The 15,618-nt window shown below is 37.0% G+C and overlaps 1 protein-coding gene across 1 annotated transcript; it reads left to right on the top strand.

Moving 5' to 3' along the window:
* Positions 1-12,612: 12,612 nt before the first annotated feature.
* Positions 12,613-13,572, top strand: Vmn1r233 (vomeronasal 1 receptor 233). Its single transcript, NM_134202.1, has one exon. It carries the CDS (start codon positions 12,613-12,615, stop codon positions 13,570-13,572), a length of 960 nt encoding a protein of 319 aa, NP_598963.1.
* Positions 13,573-15,618: the final 2,046 nt, after the last annotated feature.

Here is a 15,618-nt window from a genome sequence, read left to right as displayed (position 1 = left end):
AGCCAATAAGTAACATTCATCCATGGCCTCTGCATTAGCTCCTGCTTCGTGACCTGCATGAGTTCCAGTCCTGACTTCCTTTGGTGATCAACAGCAATGTGGAAATGTAAGCTGAATAAACTCCTTCCTCCCCAACTTGCTTCTTGGTCATGATGTTTGTGCAGGAATAGAAGCCCTGACTAAGACAGGTGGTCAGAACCAGAAGCTGGGAGCTCATCCATGGAGCCGAGACTGTGCTCAACTTGGAACCTACTCACTTGGGAAGGGCTTTACAGTCCCTTTTGGCTACATGTTATAAGCACCCGATTTGATATTATGCCACGGACTGGGCTCAGTGGGCCCCCCTCAATCCATGGGAATCAGACTCTCAGACAGATGGGTATAGAGTCAGCGAGAATTGACAGACACAGACACAAGAGAGTGTGTTAGATCTGAATGTAATGCCACAAAGTGAACACCAGTCTTATATACTACAGAAAACGAAGGAGTAGGATGTCACAGCAGGCAAAGTACATTGAAGTTATCTGACACAAAACAGAGGAATGACTTCAAAAGGACTTACAGGCACCAGGTAATGTTTACGGCAACGATAAAACAGCCCTGCCTAGGGTCAGCTAATGACAGATAAGAATTTCACATCCTAGACACAATTTGTGCTACTCCTTTGAGCCTTGTGAAAGTTAACACCAGGGGGTTCAGCTCTAGCAGACCTTGTTATGAATAATGCAATACCACAAACCCCCTATTTCCTAGGCCTTGGTAAATTCTTGCATATGAGTGTAAGTTGGCTTTACTTTTAAGTATCTGTGGGGAATCTCCATTTGTCAGAAGAATTCACCAATTTGCTTCTAATATGCAATGTAGTCTGCTATACCTGGCTGTAATGAAGATTCTAAGTATACTTTGCTAAGCTTGCCCTGAGATTTCTAACTCATATTCAGTAAAGTACTGTAAGAAAGCATGCAAGACCCACAATATTGCAGGGACAAATCTGGGGCATTCTAGCTATGGGAATGCCAAGGCTCCAGGAGGCTAAGTTTCCTTGAAACTCTTTGCTTCTCGAGTGCTTCCAGGCCTTTCCACCTGTCAAGCAGACTTCACTGGAGTGGGCATAGCAATATTACTTTTGTATGTTTTCTCCAATATAGTACTTTATATCTACCTGCTCCTTCTTTCAATTTGTTGTGTGTTGCCCAAACATAAGCTCACAAGCACAAGTATGTTTGCTATGAAAAGCATGGATTCCATACTGTAGAGCAGAGCAGGTCTTAACCTCAATGAGGACATGGCAGGCTTTTCCCCAAAGAGATGCAATTATTTCACAGTGGGTGCACCTTGATTTGTAGATCAGTATTATACCTTTCAGAGTTCTCAGCTAGATATGATTTTACCCCCCAAAAGTCTGCAGAACACCTTTTGTTGTGTGCAAGCTACCCAGAAGTGAGAGATACCATCTCGATTACAGTTGTGTCTGGCAGCAAAAGTATGAGCGGTCTTTCATGAATAACATCTTTCCATATAAATGCGGTGGACAGCAAAGAACTATGAATATATATATAAGTTTATATATAAGCCTCCTGAGAGCCTCTGCCAGAGCCTGACAAATACAGAGGCAGATACTAGCAGCCAACCATTGAACTGACCACAGGGTTCCCAATGAAGGTGTTAGAGAAAGTCCTGAAGGAGCTGAAGGGGTTTGCAATTCACAGGAAGAACAACAATATCAACCAAACAGACACCCCCTACCCCCACCACCAGAACCTCCAGGAACTAAACCACTAACAAAGGAGTACACATGGATAGACCCATGGCTCCAGCTGCATATGTAGCAGAGAGGATGGCCTTTCCAGACATCAGTGGGAGGAGAGGCCTTTAGTCCTGTGAAGGCTCAATGCCTCAGTGTAGGGGAACCCCAGAGTGGGAAGGTGGGACTGGGTAGGTTGGTGAGGGAACACTTCATACCCTGAAGGGGGCAACATTTGAAATGTAAATAAATAAAGTATCCAACAAAGTAAAAGATTTATGTTGAGGTCATTGAGCCACTTGGACTTGAGTTTTGCAGCATGATAAATATGTATATATTTTCATTATTCTACACATGTAGACATCCAGATAGACCAGAATCATTTGTTCCAGTAACTTTCTTTTTTCTATTGTATGGTTTTGCCTTCTTTCATAGCATCTAGGTGTTTAGAATTAGATAGATTACAGTCCTTTGTGATATTTGGGTTTTTGTTTGTTTGTTTTCATTTTTTTTTTGTTTCTTATTGGTGCTTTTTTTCTTGTGTTTCTCTGGATTTTACAGAACATGATGGATGTGTGTTCCTTGGGGGTGGGGGCAAATTATGTTGGGCTTATAGGTATAGACACCAAGGTTTCCAGTAAAAATGTGTTTCTAGACATTAGAACATGACATTAAGGAAAGGAGACAGGCTAGGTGTCTGGATATGTTCAAATGAAGGACAGCAAAGTGTTCTACCAGGATTTTCTCATTTAGTCTCCTTGGAATGAGGGTAGAAAAGGAATATAGATCTTATCTAGCACTGGGAATAAAACTGGCACTTTTGATATGGAGGAACTGAAGGTGAGATAAATATCTGTATTCGACTTACCTTTTTCTCTGGGATGAGTGGACTTTTGGATAGCAGGGAGTGCCTTCTGGATTGGAGGTAAGAGATAAAGCAATGTGTGGGGGTGGAGTAGGGAGTGTTAGGTTGGAAGATCTGTGATATCCATGGGATTTAGAAGAGAGATGCAGGGAAAGCTGCAGCTGATGGTCACTTGCAGAGCTGGAGGTGAGTCTGGAGGAACAAGTGAAAGGTGAAGATCTACAGACAACATCATTTCATGGCAAAAATGACCTGTGGTTCATCCTCTTATGTTCATTTTAGAACATGCATGTCTACTGGTAAATTGTACTGATGAGTGTACAGCTAGAACCTCATTAGGTAACATGTGCTACATATGTTTTGGGACAGATACAAGCCAATACTTTTTGTGCAAAGTGTATTGTATGTTCTTATATAATTGAGATGACACTTAATAATCTATGTGTAATATATGCATAATCTCTAATTCTGTGATTAGCTGCTCTGGCTGATCCAAGATATGCATATATATGGACACAACAACAGAAATCTTTCATAGGATGATAGGAAATTTTATCTTTAGTGATTTCAAGGTTTCCAGTGATCTAGGGTGTTCATGTAACATGGTATTAATGGTTTGTTTCTCACAATTATGATGTCTTTCTTCAGTAATACACAGTTCAATGGGTGTCATTATAGCATTTTCATATAATGTAACAATGTGCTTGGCTGGTTATTAATTCTCTATCACCCTTATTTTTAGGTCAAATGTAATTAATTACTCTCCTCATTCTAAGTCATTCTTTCTTCATGAAAGATGTGTATATTCTATAGATGAGAGAAAATTTGGTATTTTTCTACTGTACTTTTTATACCATAATCTGATTATTTCCCTAGTCTATACATTAGAATTGCTTAACTAAGAAAAAAAATACTTTTCTGCTTTCTTCATGTGCACTTAAATACACACAGACACACACACACACAGACACACACACACACACACACACAGAGAGAGAGAGAGAGAGAGAGAGAGAGAGAGATGAAAACACACACACATGGAAACACACATACTATAAATATCCAACATACCTTAACACAAACATCTGGGAACATCTTTAAGACAGAGAACAAAGGAATATTTGAAAATCTAAGAATGTGTTTTATGAGTCTATCATACAGTATGCACACATGAATTAAAATCAGAAGTTTTAGTTGATACTTTCTTTATTTGTCCGTTGGGAGATAAGTACCCTGCTCCTGTATTGTGAATATATTCTGAATATTCCTTTGCTTAACATGCATGAGCAAGTATCTCTGCCATGTTGACTTAAGAATGTTCCAGAAGAGGCATAGATGGATCTTATGACATTTATACTTTCAGTGATTGAAGCAATCATAGTATAATCGCCATGTTAATTACATTAGTTTATATTCACACAAGAAATACTTATGGGATCACTTTTCCCACTCTACTTTTTTTATTATCATTATTTCATCTTTTTTTTTTTTACAGGCCAGTCATTATCCCCCTCCCCATCAGCCCTCCAACAGTTCCTCAACCCATTCCCCCATCTCCAAGAGCATGTTTCCACACCCCAACCCACCTTACCAGACCCAACCACTCCCTGGGGCCTCAAGTCTCTCCATGGTTAGGTGCTTCTTTTCTCACTAAGTCCTCTGCTGTATATGAGTCAGGGACCTTATATCAGCTAGCATATGCTACCTGGTTGATGTCTCAGTGTCTGAGAGATTTCAGGGTTTAGGTTAGTTGATAATGCTGGTCTTCCCATGGGGTCACCCTCATCATCAATTTCTTTCAGCCCTTCCCTAATTCAGCCACGGGGGTCCTTTGATTGAGTGTAATTATCTGCATCTGACACTTTCAGCTGCTTATTGGGCCTCTTAGAAAGCCACCATGCCAGGCTCCTACCTGTAAGCACATTATAGAATCTAAATGGTGTCAGGTCTTGAAGCCTTCCCTTGAGATGGATCCCAATTTGGGCCAATCCCTGAAATTCCTTTCCCTTAGTCTTTTCTCCATTTTTGTCCCTGCAGTTCTTTTAAACAGAGACAATTCTGGGTCAGAGTTTTTGACTGTGGAATGGCAACCCAACCCTCCATTTGATGCCCTGTCTTTCTACTGGAGGTGGACTCTACAAGTTCGTTTCCCCCACTGTTGGGCATTTCAGCTAAGGTCTCTGCTTTTGGGTCATGAAAGACTATCAACTCTCAGGTCTCTGGTGAATTTTAGAGGGTCCCTTCCACCTCCTACCTCCTGAGGTTGCCTGTTTCCATTCCTTCTGCTGGTCCTCAGGGCTTCACACATGTCGCACCCAATACGACCATGTTCCCCCACTTGCCTCCCTGTCCACTCTCCCATCTAAGTTCCACCCTCACTCTGCTCCCTGTGACAGCTTTTTTCTCCCTCTCAAGTGGGATTGAGGCATACTCACTTGGGTCCTTAGGCTTGTTAACCTTCTTGAGTCCTGTGGGTTGTGTCCTGGTTATTCTGTACATTTTTGGCTAATATTCACTTATTAGTGAGTACATACCATGCATGTCCTTTTGGCTTTGAGTTACCCTACTCGAGATGAAATTTTCTAGTTCCATCCATTTGCCTGCAAAACTCATGATGTCCTTGTTCTTAATAGCTGAGTAGTAATTCCATTGTGTAAATGAGGCACATTTTCTGCATCCATTATTTCACTATGAGACATATGGGTAGTTTCCAGCTTCTGGCTATCAGAAAAAAAAAAATGCCTCTATTCACATAGTGGAACATGTGCCACTGTGGCATGGTGGGGCATCTTTGGGTATATGCCCATGAATGGTATATCTGGGTCTTCCTGTAGATCTATTTTCAATTTTCTGAGGAACCTCCAGATTGATTTCCATAGTGGTTGTAACAACTTGCAATCTTACCAGCAATGGAGGAGTGTTACTCTTTCTCCTCTTTCTTGCCAACATGTGCTGTCACCTGAGTTTTTGATCTTAGCCATTCTGATTGGTATAAGATGGAATGTCAGGGTTGTTTTAACTTGCATTTCCCTAATGACTAAGGATTTTGAACATTTCTTTAAGGGCTTCTCTGCCATTTGAAACTCTTCTGCTGCAAATTCACTATTTAGCTCTGTACCCATTTTTTGATTGAGTTGTTTGATTTTTTTAGAGGTTAGCTTCTTGAATTCCTCATATATTTTGGATATTAGCCCTCTATCAGATATGGGGTTAGTCAAGATTTTTTTCCCCATCTGTAAGTTGTCCATTTGCATATTGACTATGTCCTTTGCTTTACAGAAACTTTTCAGTTTCATGAGGTCTTATTTATCAATTCATCTTAGAGTCCGAGCCATTGGAGTTCTGCCATATTTAATCAAAATGAAGAGCTTTGGAACCCAGCCCCATCTGATGCCTCTATAATACAACTTCTACTCCTAAGACCCTGTTTTCATTAAGGTAGATGAGACAGAAAGATTGTAAGAGCCATGCCCGGGCGTGGTGGCCCACGCCTTTAGTCCCAGCACTTGGGAGGCAGAGACAGGCAGATTTCTGAGTTCGAGGCCAGCCTGGTCTACAAAGTGAGTTCCAGGACAGCCAAGACTATACAGAGAAACCCTGTCTCGAAAAACCAAAAAAAAAAAAAAGAAAAAAAAAAAGATTGTAAGAGCCTGGGGATCAAGGGAGTTTGCTCTGAGATTGCATCTCCTAGGAATGTCTTTGTTATCCCTAATTATACTTAAAGTCTCACAAATCTGACTGCTAAAATAGTTGCTGAACAAGGATAACAACAATAGACATGTTAGTGTGAGTGGAGAAATCTCCTGAGACTTCAGTCATACAAGAAGAACTACACAGAATTAGGAAATGCTGACAGAAAAAGAAAATATTTTTCCTGGGGTAATGCAAAGTAAATAATTATCAAAGGCAAAATTGCCACCACTGAAAACAAATGAAAAGTAACATAAAAAATGAGTAGGTTTTATCTATATGTAATTTAAGAATATATGTATATATAAGTATATTCATTTATATATGAATTATAGTATTATATATGAATATATATGAAATATAAATGATATATCACATAAAATTATATATATACATATAATTCCTAAATTATATGCACACATACATATATGTTTATATGTAACAAAAATTAATTTAGAATGGCCATGATCTTGTAAAAGGAGGGAAGTTTTTAACATTTAGTGGGAACAAAGTGAAGAGAAAAAAATGATGTAATTTTATTATAAGCACAATAATAACAATATTTTTAATTGGCATTAGAAAGTTAATATATGTTCTCTTGTTCTGAATGTTGATTTTATGCCTTTTTAATTAAGTAGTTAAGTATATTCTGAAATTCACAGTCATCCTATTCTTAAAGAATTGTCTTCAAATAAGTACCACAGACTAAGTGAATGACCATAAATGCATAGAGATATTTCTTCTTACACTCAGGGTTAATATAGTAATAAATATTGAGAATAAATTTTTCTTAATAAAACATTTTTGTGTTAGAAACATTTTGAGAATAATTGAATATTTTACTATATGGAAATTTTTGTTAACTTTCTACCAATATCCTAGTGTTTTTTCTTAATAAAATCATTTTTGTTTTAGAAACATTTTGAGAATAATTGAATATTTTACTATATGGAAATTTTTGTTAACTTTCTACTAATATCCTAGTGCTTTCTACCAGGAACTTCTATAAAGAAAGTTCTTCAGTTTACCATTGACATTTTTTATTATTCACTTTACATCCTGACCACAGCTACCCTCCCCCTTCTCTTCCTAGTCTCACCTTTACAAATGCCTCACCCCATTGGCTATACCTTTTCTCCTCAACGAAGAGGAGCCTAGCTTGTGTATCAGTCCACACTGGACAATCTAGTCCCAGCAGGACTAGGCAATCCTCTCCCACTGAGGCTGAAACAGGCATTCCAGGTAAGGGGAAACACTGATGGAGACAGCCACAGCTCCACTTCTTAGGGGGTCTCACATGAAGACCAAACTGCACATTTGCAAAAAAGGTATAGGGGATTGACGTCCAGCTCCTGATACTCCCTGGTTAGAGGCCAAGGTTCTGTGAACCCCTGTGATTTCAGCTTACTTGGCTCTGTAGGTCTTTGTGTGGTGTCCTTGACCCCTCCAACTTTTCTCTTCTATCCCCAACTCTTCCACAAGTCTCTCTAGTCTGAAATTCTCTTTGTTGAGTCTTTGGTTTAGGTATCAATATGGCTATGGTCTCATAAAATTAGTTTGGTAGTGTTCCTTCTGTTTCTATTTTCTGGAATAATTTGAGTAATATTGGTTTTACTCTTCTTTGAAAGTCTGGTAGAATTCTGTACTAAAACCTCCTTGTCCTGGATTTTTTTTTAAGGGGGAGGGGACTTTTAACACCTACTTCTATTTCCTCATGGGTCATAGGACTATTTAGACAGTTTATCTGATCTTTAACTGTAGTAAATGGTATCTCTTTAGGAAATCATCGACTTAATTTAAGTTTTCCAATTTTATATTGTACATACAGTGTTTGAAGTAAGACCTAATGATTCTTTGTATTTCCTTTTTGTCTATTGTTGCATCTCCATTTTCTTTCTTTTCTTTTCTTTTTTTTTTTAAATTTGGATATTGTCTCTATGTGTTTTAGTTTGGCTAAGAATTTGTTATTATGTATTATCATTTTCTCAAAGCAACAACTCCTGTTTTTATAGATTTTTTTTGTTTTGTTTTTAGTTTTTCCTTTTTTTCTAATCAGCCCCAGGTTTAATTGTTTCATACAATCTTCTACTCTTGGGTGGGTTTTTTTTTCTCTCAAGCTTTCCCATGTACCTTCAAATTGCTGGTATTAAAAAATCTCTAATTTCTTTATGGAGGCATTTAGTACTATGAACTTGCCGCTTAACACTGCTTTCATTATGTCCTATGCATTTGGGTATGCTGTGCCTTCATTTTCATTGAATTTGAGGACATCTTTAATTTTTTTCTTTATTTCTTTCCTGAGTCAGAGATCATTGAGTAGAGAGTTGTTCACTTTCCATGACTATGTAGGTTTTCTAGTGTTTCTGTCATTAAAGGCAGGCTTTAAGCCATGGTCATCAGATAAGATACAAGGCATTATTTAAATTTGCTTGTATGTGTTTCATTTTGCTTTGTGAGTGATTATATTAAATTATTAGTATTATGAAATTTGGAGAAGGTTCCATGAGCTGCTGAGAAATGTGTTTTTGTGGGTGCTTCTTGTTTTGTTTTGCTGGTGTTGAATGACTTGATTTCCTGTGGTTTTATTTATTTATTTTTTTGGTTGTCACTATTCTTTGTAGGTAGGGTTTTCCTTGCTATTTTCTGTATGGCAGAATTTTCAACAGATATTGTTTAGATTTAATTTTTACTTGAAATATCTTGTTTTCTCCATCTAGGGGGATTGAGAGTTTTGCTGGGTATCCTAGGATAGGTTGGCAGGTTGTTTTTTAGTGGCTGCAAGGCATCTGTCCTGGTCTTTGTTTTTTTTAGAGTCTCCATTGGAAAGTCTGATGTCTGTCAAACAGGACTGTCTTGGTATGTTACCTGGCCTTTTACCCTTGTATCCTCTAATATTCTTTTTTACTGTAGATTTAGTGTTTTGATTAGTATGTGGTAGGAGGATTTTCTTTTATAGTCCTATCTAATTGGTACTCTGTAAGCTTCATGTTCTCAAAAACAATTAATCCCTAGACAATTCAAAGTATTATTTTGTTACTAACATTCACTCAGGGGATAGCTAAAAGCTACATCTATTCCTTCTTCTAAGGTCTCGGAATGAGAGACTTCATTCTACTAAACTTCATTCTACGGAACCAATATTTCTTCACACAGTTGTGGTAACTTCCACCCCAACTCACTACACCTTGAAAGCCTAAAGCAGCAGGGATTTAAGCTTTTCCTTTGTCCATATAGTTGAGTTCTCCTCTCTATTCTTCCATAGTCTCACTCTGTCTGAACCTGTGTCTGTATCTGTGTCTCTGCCTGTGCCTGCCTCATTCATTCTCTCTCTCTCTCTCTCTCTCTCTCTCTCTCTCTCTCTCTCTCTCTCTCTCTGTCTGTCTGTCTCTCTCTCTGTCACTTCCTGTGTCTCTCTGTCTCACCAATCCCATTTTATATTTTGCAAGGGAACTCAGATAAAATTCCCAAGAAGATATTGGAGGCATTGTATCCCTCTTGTTGATGTTGTTCTTGGGCCAACTAGAGAACTATTTATTATTGCCAAGATATTTATGAGACCACAGAATACATAGGGTTATCATGCCATGTGGATCATTAATAGAATCCTCAATCCTACACAAAGAACTACAGGAAAACCAGCAAAACTGGTATCAGAAGAGAACTCTTTCACAGGAAAAAGCATAAAAATTGTTTGTTCCATGCCAAATGCTTAATCCTGAAAACATGCATACTTGTACCATTATATAGACTCCACAGGGTATATGTAGAAATATATATGCATGTGCAAATACATGTATGCATGAAGTAATAATTAATGAAAAGAACACCATGAATTTGAAGGAGATGTGGTAGTGGTTTTTTGGAGATTTGAAAAAAGGGGAGGGTGAAATAATTTAATTAAAATAATTTCTCATTTAAAAATTCATCATGCTTACAGCAAAATTGATCAGACACACATATTAGCTCTCTTTAAAAATCTATTTTACTTCATTTAGTAATGCCAAACAAAGATGATAAATGGTATTTTCTCATAAAATATCAATTGAACATTTGTTACAGTTATAAAAGCAAATAATAATAAATTATTTTGGACAACTTGAATTTATTCAGTAAATGCTATTATGAATTTATAGCAGCTGGTTTATTTTGTGGTTCACTTTCAAAATATCAAAGAATATATGTCATTGAACTTCCAATCTATATATGATGATGACACCCCCTGAGATGAGGAAGGCATAATGAAATTTGTATACAAAACATCTCAAATAATCAAGATATACACTACACATGCATATCTCAATTGTAGACCTCAAACAGTCCACATTATTTATCCAAGTTTAAAGGTGATATTTGGTGACCTCTGGAGAACTGAGAAAGTAGCAACCCCTCTGAAATCTACAATATTCTCTTAAGAACTGACAGCTGGAACTTGTAATTGTACTTTGCTAATAGTCACTAGGGGAGGAAACTTCAGAGCAACATCTTTACCTGCTCAACCCTACATGCAATGTCCATTGCTACTGCATGTGAAATAATAATTGCAGGCCTGAAGGGAAGGAAGTCACAGAATCATAAATATATATCTGAGACAAAGGGTGCTTCTTTCCATATGACCTTTCTGGGGCCATCATGCTGAGATCAGCATCCTAAAAAGAAAGAGTGAAGAGAGTGTAATAGACTGCAATTTGAAAGCAGAGGAAAAAAAGGTAAAATGTGTGAGTATTGGTAGGTGATCATAGGAGAGATTAGGACATTGGACTCGATGTGGATTTTAGCAAGGCCACAGAAGACACACAGAAACTCCTAAAGAATGGATCAAGGAGAAATGAAATCTGGGTTGATAGAAACACTGCATTCCAATTCTAATTTATCCCTTTCTTTACTGTTAGTAATTTCTAACTTCTGTACTATTGGAAGGGAATTCTAGTGCTTATGGGGGTCACATAATGTTTCTTTAAAAGGAAACAGAGTTTCACTCATGAGGAAGTTTCACAAGGGCCCCTGATAAAAGAAGCACTTTATGTTTGGTGACACTGTTTGGGCTTGTGGGAAATTTATATCGATGAGGTTTAGCTTTATTGAGCTCTTCTACACAGTGGGGATTGTAGACAATGATGGACTTGATCATAAGCTCTTAATGGATGATTCATTAGTACATTGTTTGTGTCACAGATTGTAAAATTGTACACTGATTTATACAAAGTTTTCCATGAAATATTTGGAAATAACTTTCATAAATAAAATCAGATGTAGAAGTTCTCAAAGCAACAAATTGACAGTAGTAATAACTTGTGCTTTTATCTAATAAACATAACATATATTCAGAACTTCTAGGCTTACAACTATTATAATGTTATGCTTGTAATAAGGAGTAAAATGTGCTTCATAAAGCAATGAAGTCTTGACTGGAATTTCTTATAAATACAGATCTCATTTGACCAAAACTTGGTTGAGGAAGTTCCAGATTGAGGAAGCAACTAATGGAAACAAAATTCTCACAAACTTGAAAATACACAAATTGATTAGAATGCCAGGAATTTTTTCTTAGGGCATTAGAAGGGGTATTTAAATGAAGTTATTTATAAATATAATTTCTTCCTGCCTTCAACCATTAGGACTAAATTGTTTGTTCACATGTTAGAAAACATTCTCAAGGAAACTAAATATGGGAAGACTGACCACAAAATTGGGTTCTTTGGAATATCCTTTCCTCTCTCTCCTACATTTTGCTCTGAACTTAAATATTCTAATCAGTGCTATCTATTATTATAGGAATCACATCTCCACCAGTGTGACTGTTTGAAGCTGTCATGTATCACATTGCACGTTGTAAATATACCCTTAATTTACAAAACTCAATATTTATTTCATTAGTTAGAAAACCCCATTATTTGGGTATCAATAAAGAGATTATCTGGGATATTTACTGATTTGGTTGGCATCTAACCATATTTTGTATGGGTTTATGCTTATTTTCCAAAGTTACATGTATGCCATTTGATTATTGTCCAACTGCTTCAATGATTGTTTCAATTGATATGTTTCAGATATTAGATGAACATGCATAGATATTTTATGCCTGTAGTGTTAAGGGGACATTTGCACTTTTTCATATATTCAAGAGAGTATGTATATACAAATATTTGAGTGCTTTTGTCACATTTAGTAGCTTTCATTTGTACAATTGATGTCAAATTTGAAGATGCCCTACAGGTTAAATATGTCTTATGAACTCATTTAGGATAAAGAATGTTGTGTATTCTGTGATACACTACAGGTGTCCACAGCCTTATCTTTTGGCTTAGTATCCTCAATGAGAGGAGGAACTGACTGCATGGATGCCAGTGAACTGTCTGTAGGAGTGATCATCTTGTTTCAGACTATGATTGGTGTTTTGGCTAATTCTTCTCTCCTCTACCACTATATGTTTCTTTACTTAACAAGGGACAGGTTGAGGTCTATAGACTGGATTCTGGTGCACTTAATTGCAGCCAACATCTTAACAGTACTGTTCAAAGGCATACCCCAGACAATAGCAGCTTTTGGCTTGAAAGACTTTCTCAATGATATTGGATGCAAATTGATTTTCTCCTTTCGCAGAATAGGTAGAGGTGTTTGTATTGGCAGCACTTCTTTCCTCAGTGTCTACCAGGCCATCATGATCAGTCCCAGCGACTCCAGACATTCAGAGCTTAAATTAAAAATGCACAAATGCATTGGTTATTCTGTGTACCTGAACTGGGTAATTCATTTCATTATAAGCAGTGTTAATCTTGTGCATATGAGGGCAAAATATAGCAATGAAAGCACAACAAACCTAAAATCTTTTATATACTGCTATGCTGTGCGTCATGATCCAACCAGTGACATCCTGTATGCAGCATTAGTGTCAAGTCCTGATATACTTTTGCTAGGACTCATGCTATATGCCAGTGGCTTCATGGTTCTAACCCTGTATAGGCACAAGCAAAGGATGCAACAAATGCCCAGGATGAATGTTTCTTCCAAATCCACCCCTGCATCCAGAGCCACTAAAACCATCCTCCTACTCGTTAGCATATTTGTCTCCTGTTACACAATCTCTACTATATGTCAACTCTTAGCAACTCTCATGCATAATCCCAGCTGGTCTCTGGCAAATGTAGCTGCAATGTCCTCTTTGGTTTTCCCCACTGTTTGTCCCTTTCTCCTCATGAGTCATGACTCTCGGGCATCCAGCTTCTGCCTGCCCTTGAAAAGGAATATTTCCCCAAAGCCTCTAGCCAAGAGCTAACCTGAAAGCTTCTGGTCACTTCTAACATGGTTATTGAATTATTCTGAAAGAATTGTATGCATAGTAATAGTCATGACAAGTGACTGTGGAGTCTTTGCATGAAAGGATGCATATCCCTGTGATGCAAATGAGTGTGTTCACTAAAATATGTGTGTGTTTGTATATGTATGTATATTGTGAAATTATGTGTGTCATTTTGTACACAAGCTAGTAAAATGATATATCTAAATTATTTTCATTATACAGCATGCTATATATTTGCATGATCATGTGACATAGTTAAAATATAAACATTAGTGAAAATTAGGTAAACTTGCAAACTTTAGGTCTCAGGTAAAAGTAATTAAATAAAAAACACTAAATCCCTTTGTCTTGTGCTTTCTGAATTTGGGATGTTTTACCATGAAGTAAATACTATACCTGTTTGATGGGAGTCAATGTTTATATCTTTTTTTTTTTTTTTTTGGTTTTTGGAGACAGAGTTTCTCTGTGTAGTCCTGGAACTCACTTTGTAGACCAGGCTGGCCTCGAACTCAGAAATCCGCCTGCCTCTGCCTCCCGGGTGCTGGGATTAAAGGTATGCGCCACCACCGCCCGGCTGTTTATATCTTATATATTTCTTTGTTCTGCTGCATTCTATTCTGCAACCTGTTATTTTAAAATAGAAGGCACAGTTATGCCATGCAATTACTGTTACCCTTGTGAGTATATGACAGTGTTATGTTATTTCCCTAATCATACCCACAGTTTGAATTCAGACATATATATATATATATATATATATATATCTTTAACATCTTTCAATGTGCAAGTGGTGCACTCATAGCTCAAAGGAATTTTCTACTTTGGATATAGCTCTGCATACATTTTCAAAATGGAAACTAATGAAATGTGACTCAAGCCTGCCACCTGAGTTTCCTCATGAATCAATGCAAAACAGGCAATATGAACTCATTGAACAGATCATCTTAAACCAATTTCAGTTCACATAGAGAATGTATTTCTGTATGTATGATTTATATTTGACTATTACAATTTTGTGCTTTATATTATCTCTCTATTTCTACATGTTGCTGATGAAATTCACTTCTTAAAATATTAAATAATCAACATGGACAGTAATCTCTTCAGTGCTGAAGAGATAGTTCAGCAGTTAAAATTTTGTTCTCTCCTCACAAAGCCTAAAGTTAAAGTCCAAGTATTAGCTAACCTCTGACTGTAACTCCAAATCCAGGAATGCCATGTCCTCTTCCTGAAACCCCAGGCACTCAAACATGAGTACAAAACTTAAAAACAATGAAACTAAGTCTCAAGACTACTTTGCTTTCTTGATCCCCATACTCTGTGTATTGGAGACATTCTCAGTGTCTTCACAAATACCGTGGATTGGAAGCTTGGTGCCATTTAGTGTGATATTATGCAGGAAGAAATATTTTATGTTCCAGCTCCATCTCACTCCTTGTCTTTCTATGTGAGCTCTTCTGATCCATGTTCCTGAAAACTTTAATCACATCTGCTTTGCTGTGCTCAACCTGTGCAAATTAATCAACATACACTACACTTTCAGACATTTGATATAAATAAGTTTCTTCTCATCTGGAATTAGCCATACGTATGTACTTTGTTCTGAAGAGAAAGGTTAGTAAAATCAAAGTGTGTATTGTTCAGCATGATATAACGGAGATGGGAACAGGCATTTGGGGTTTGTAACATGTTCTCATGGTAGATAGATAAAAAATTCTGTGTATAAATGAATGTGCATACTTTTTGGTTCAAAACAATTTTTTGTCTGAGCTTCAGAATGTATAATAAAAGTTTCTCCAGATGGTTTTTTAAATCCCTACTCAACAGATGTTCTTTTTTTAAAAAAAGGTTACCAATCATAAATTTATGCTTTTTATAACACTTATGCCTTGTTTTTTTTTTATAGTTTCTTTTAACTCTCAAGAGAAGGGGAGAATTAGGACTTCCCAGGGCAGAACCCCTTAATTGGTTTTATAGTACCAATTTATAATCATTAAAATTACATACAATAAAGGAACATAA

The sequence above is a fragment of the Mus musculus genome, chromosome 17, assembly GCF_000001635.26.
Source record: "Mus musculus strain C57BL/6J chromosome 17, GRCm38.p6 C57BL/6J".
Classification (NCBI taxonomy): domain Eukaryota; kingdom Metazoa; phylum Chordata; class Mammalia; order Rodentia; family Muridae; genus Mus; species Mus musculus.
The sequence above is the reverse complement of the archived record's forward strand: the minus strand, read 5'-3'. Positions and strand labels throughout refer to the sequence as shown.

Excerpts from the sequence above, each read along its gene's own strand:
- Vmn1r233 (NM_134202.1), top strand. The coding sequence starts at position 12,613 with ATGAGAGGAGGAACTGACTGCATGGATGCCAGTGAACTGTCTGTAGGA.